Below are 3,987 nucleotides of genomic sequence, written 5' to 3'. Positions count from 1 at the left end.
GCGTGTCAGGAGAAGCGGAGGGAGAGAGAGGCGGCGTCAGGAGAAGCGGAGGGAAAGAGGCCGCGGCGTCAGGAGAAGCGGAGGGAAAGAGGCCGCGGCGTCAGGAGAAGCGGAGGGAAAGAGGCCGCGGCGTCAGGAGAAGCGGAGGGAGAGAGAGAGGCGGCAGCGTCAGGAGAAGCGGAGGGAGAGAGAGAGGCGGCAGCGTCAGGAGAAGCGGAGGGAGAGAGAGAGGCGGCGTGTCAGGAGAAGCGGAGGGAGAGAGAGAGGCGGCGTGTCAGGAGAAGCGGAGGGAGAGAGAGGCGGCGTCAGGAGAAGCGGAGGGAGAGAGAGAGGCGTGTCAGGAGAAGCGGAGGGAGAGAGAGAGGCGGCGTGTCAGGAGAAGCGGAGGGAGAGAGAGAGGCGGCGTGTCAGGAGAAGCGGAGGGAGAGAGAGAGGCGGCGTGTCAGGAGAAGCGGAGGGAGAGAGAGAGGCGGCGTGTCAGGAGAAGCGGAGGGAGAGAGAGGCGGCGTGTCAGGAGAAGCGGAGGGAGAGAGAGGCGGCATGTCAGGAGAAGCGGAGGGAGAGAGAGGCGGCGTCAGGAGAAGCGGAGGGAGAGAGAGAGGCGGCGTGTCAGGAGAAGCGGAGGGAGAGAGAGAGGCGGCGTGTCAGGAGAAGCGGAGGGAGAGAGGCCGCGGCGTCAGGAGAAGCGGAGGGAGAGAGAGAGGCGGCGTGTCAGGAGAAGCGGAGGGAGAGAGAGAGGCGGCAGCGTCAGGAGAAGCGGAGGGAGAGAGAGAGGCGGCGTGTCAGGAGAAGCGGAGGGAGAGAGAGAGGCGGCAGCGTCAGGAGAAGCGGATGGAGAGAGAGAGGCGGCAGCGTCAGGAGAAGCGGAGGGAGAGAGAAGCGGCGTGTCAGGAGAAGCGGAGGGAGAGAGAAGCGGCGTGTCAGGAGAAGCGGAGGGAGAGAGGCGGCAGCGTCAGGAGAAGCGGAGGGAGAGAGAGAGGCGGCAGCGTCAGGAGAAGCGGAGGGAGAGAGAGAGGCGGCGTGTCAGGAGAAGCGGAGGGAGAGAGAGAGGCGGCGTGTCAGGAGAAGCGGAGGGAGAGAGAGAGGCGGCGTGTCAGGAGAAGCGGAGGGAGAGAGAGAGGCGGCAGCGTCAGGAGAAGCGGAGGGAGAGAGAAGCGGCGTGTCAGGAGAAGCGGAGGGAGAGAGGCGGCAGTGTCAGGAGAAGCGAAGGGAGAGAGGCGGCAGTGTCAGGAGAAGCGGAGGGAGAGAGGCGGCAGTGTCAGGAGAAGCGCAGGGAGAACGCTCGGTATCTGAAGTTGGTGAAAACATCAATCTTGCAGCTGCTGCCGGCGGCTGTGAGAACCTGAGGAGTAAACACAGTGTGAACAGTGTCCTGCCCGTGGCCTGAGCCATGACTCCTCCCGCTCCTCCCGGTACCTTATTCTCCTGGGAGCCCTCGTTGATGCTCAGGGAGTAGATGGCGGAGGGGGAGCAGGGGATCTGTGCGCGGAGGTCTCCGTTTATCTGACAGTGGTTGATAAGTGGCGCCTGCCCAGCAGACAGGATCTGGAGGAGAGAACGACAATGACCACAGAGCACCGGGGGGGATGTGTAGGGAGCAGGAGGGGCCTAAAAGGGTGCTAGGGAGGGGGGCCTCCAGCGGTGCTGTAGGGGAGGGGGAGATCATGGGGCTGGTCAGGGATCGGAGTGGGATCATCGGGCTGGTCAGGGTGCCAGAGGGCGGGGTCATGGGCCAACTGGGGTGCTGCAAGACGGGGGTCGCAGGCCGCTGCAGCAGGAGGGGGGGGTGCCGTGCCATCTGGAGCGCTGCAGGGGGGGGCTGCTGGGGTGCTGCAGGGGGAGGGGCTCTAAGCAAACATTACCATATCCTGATAGAACATGACTTGCTGTTGGCTTTCCTGCAGAGGGAAGATGGTGGTCGGGGTGACAGAGCGCAGATGCCACAGCGATAACATGGGGCCCCCACCACACACCTGTAAGAGACATATCTCATTATAACAACTCCAGCCCCTGCATTATACACCAGTCCCGCCCCCAAGGTGCAGTAGCCCCGCCTCTGAAGCAATACCATCCAGTCCGAGTCCGTGGCCACACAACTGATCCACTTTCCGTACTGTGGTCGGGCGCACTCCCTAGAAGAAACAAGACAGGTCAGAAATGATAAGAGTACAGGGCGGGGCTAGGAGGAGGGGCGGGGCTTACCTCATACTTATACACCTCAATCTTGTGCGTCTGAGAGCCCGTCCTGAGATCTGTGAAGAAAGACAGGATAGAAGAGTGAAACAGGGGCAGGGGTCCAACCATTGGGGGCAGCCACTCACTCCACAGCCGCACCGAGAGGGCGGGGTCCGGCCCTGGGGGCCACTACTCACCCCACAGCCGCACTGAGCCGTCCTCACTGCCAGACACGCACCTCCCTCTGCTGCTCCCTCAGGCACAGGCAGTGGATATAGTCCTCGTGACCCTGGAGAGTCATCTGCAGAAACCAGGAGGAGCGTGAGACAGGACACATCACCCATGGAGGGGGCAGCGAGCCTAGAAAGAACCAGGAATGCCTGGGGTCTCTTACCGTGAATGTCCCCGACTCCAAGTCCATGGAGTGGATGTGACAGCTCCCGCCCCCGAGGAGTAGAGAGTTATCCTGAGGGGGGACACAAAGAGGAGGACACATAAGAATGGGGGAGGAGGGGGCTGTGTATACACACAATAAGAATGGGGGAGCCCGGGGGAGGAGGGGGGGCTGTGTATACACAATAAGAATGGGGGAGCCCGGGGGAGGAGGGGGGCTGTGTATATACACAATAAGAATGTGGGAGCCCGGGGGAGGAGGGGGGCTGTGTATATACACAATAAGAATGGGGGAGCCCGGGGGAGGAGGGGGGGCTGTGTATACACAATAAGAATGTGGGAGCCCGGGGAGGAGGGGGGGCTGTGTATATACACAATAAGATGGGGGAGCCCGGGGGAGGAGGGGGGCTGTGTATACACAATAAGAATGGGGGAGCCCGGGGGAGGAGGGGGGGCTGTGTATACACAATAAGAAATGGGGGAGCCGGGGGAGGAGGGGGGCTGTGTATACACACAATAAGAATGGGGGAGCCCGGGGGAGGAGGGGGGGCTGTGTATACACAATAAGAATGGGGGAGCCCGGGGGGAGGAGGGGGGGCTGTGTATATACACAATAAGAATGTGGGAGCCCGGGGAGGAGGGGGGGCTGTGTATATACACAATAAGAATGGGGGAGCCCGGGGGAGGAGGGGGGGCTGTGTATATACACAATAAGAATGGGGGAGCCCGGGGGAGGAGGGGGGGCTGTGTATATACACAATAAGAATGGGGGAGCCCGGGGGAGGAGGGGGGCTGTGTATACACAATAAGAATGGGGGAGCCCGGGGGAGGAGGAGGGGGCTGTGTATATACACAATAAGAATGGGGGAGCCCGGGGGAGGAGGGGGCTGTGTATATACACAATAAGAATGGGGGAGCCCGGGGGAGGAGGGGGGGCTGTGTATATACACAATAAGAATGGGGGAGCCCGGGGGAGGAGGGGGGCTGTGTATATACACAATAAGAATGGGGGAGCCCGGGGAGGAGGGGGGCTGTGTATACACAATAAGAATGGGGAGCCCGGGGGAGGAGGGGGCTGTGTATATACACAATAAGAATGGGGGAGCCCGGGGGAGGAGGGGGGGCTGTGTATATACACAATAAGAATGGGGGAGCCCGGGGGAGGAGGGAGGGGCTGTGTATAATACACAATAAGAATGGGGGAGCCCGGGGGAGGAGGAGGGGCTGTGTATATACACAATAAGAATGGGGGAGCCCGGGGAGGAGGGGGCTGTGTATATACACAATAAGAATAGGGGAGCCCGGGGGAGGGGGGGCTGTGTATACACACAATAAGAATGGGGGAGCCCGGGGGAGGAGGAGGGGCTGTGTATACACACAATAAGAATGGGGGAGCCCGGGGGAGGGGGGGCTGTGTAT

The 3,987-nt window shown here is 61.6% G+C and overlaps 1 protein-coding gene across 1 annotated transcript; it reads right to left on the bottom strand.

Annotated features, from left to right (window-relative positions):
- Nucleotides 1-364: 364 nt before the first annotated feature.
- On the bottom strand, nucleotides 365-2,641 carry THOC6 (THO complex subunit 6; the record flags this gene model as incomplete). Its single annotated transcript, XM_072132265.1, is given in 8 exon segments — nucleotides 365-1,342; nucleotides 1,417-1,545; nucleotides 1,863-1,973; nucleotides 2,069-2,128; nucleotides 2,203-2,252; nucleotides 2,373-2,412; nucleotides 2,414-2,476; nucleotides 2,570-2,641. Coding segments are annotated over 8 exon segments (609 nt in total), but the record flags the coding sequence as incomplete, so codon positions are not given.
- Nucleotides 2,642-3,987: the final 1,346 nt, after the last annotated feature.

This window comes from Engystomops pustulosus, unplaced genomic scaffold, assembly GCF_040894005.1.
Source record: "Engystomops pustulosus unplaced genomic scaffold, aEngPut4.maternal MAT_SCAFFOLD_313, whole genome shotgun sequence".
Classification (NCBI taxonomy): domain Eukaryota; kingdom Metazoa; phylum Chordata; class Amphibia; order Anura; family Leptodactylidae; genus Engystomops; species Engystomops pustulosus.
This window is presented reverse-complemented; position numbering and strand designations above follow the sequence as displayed.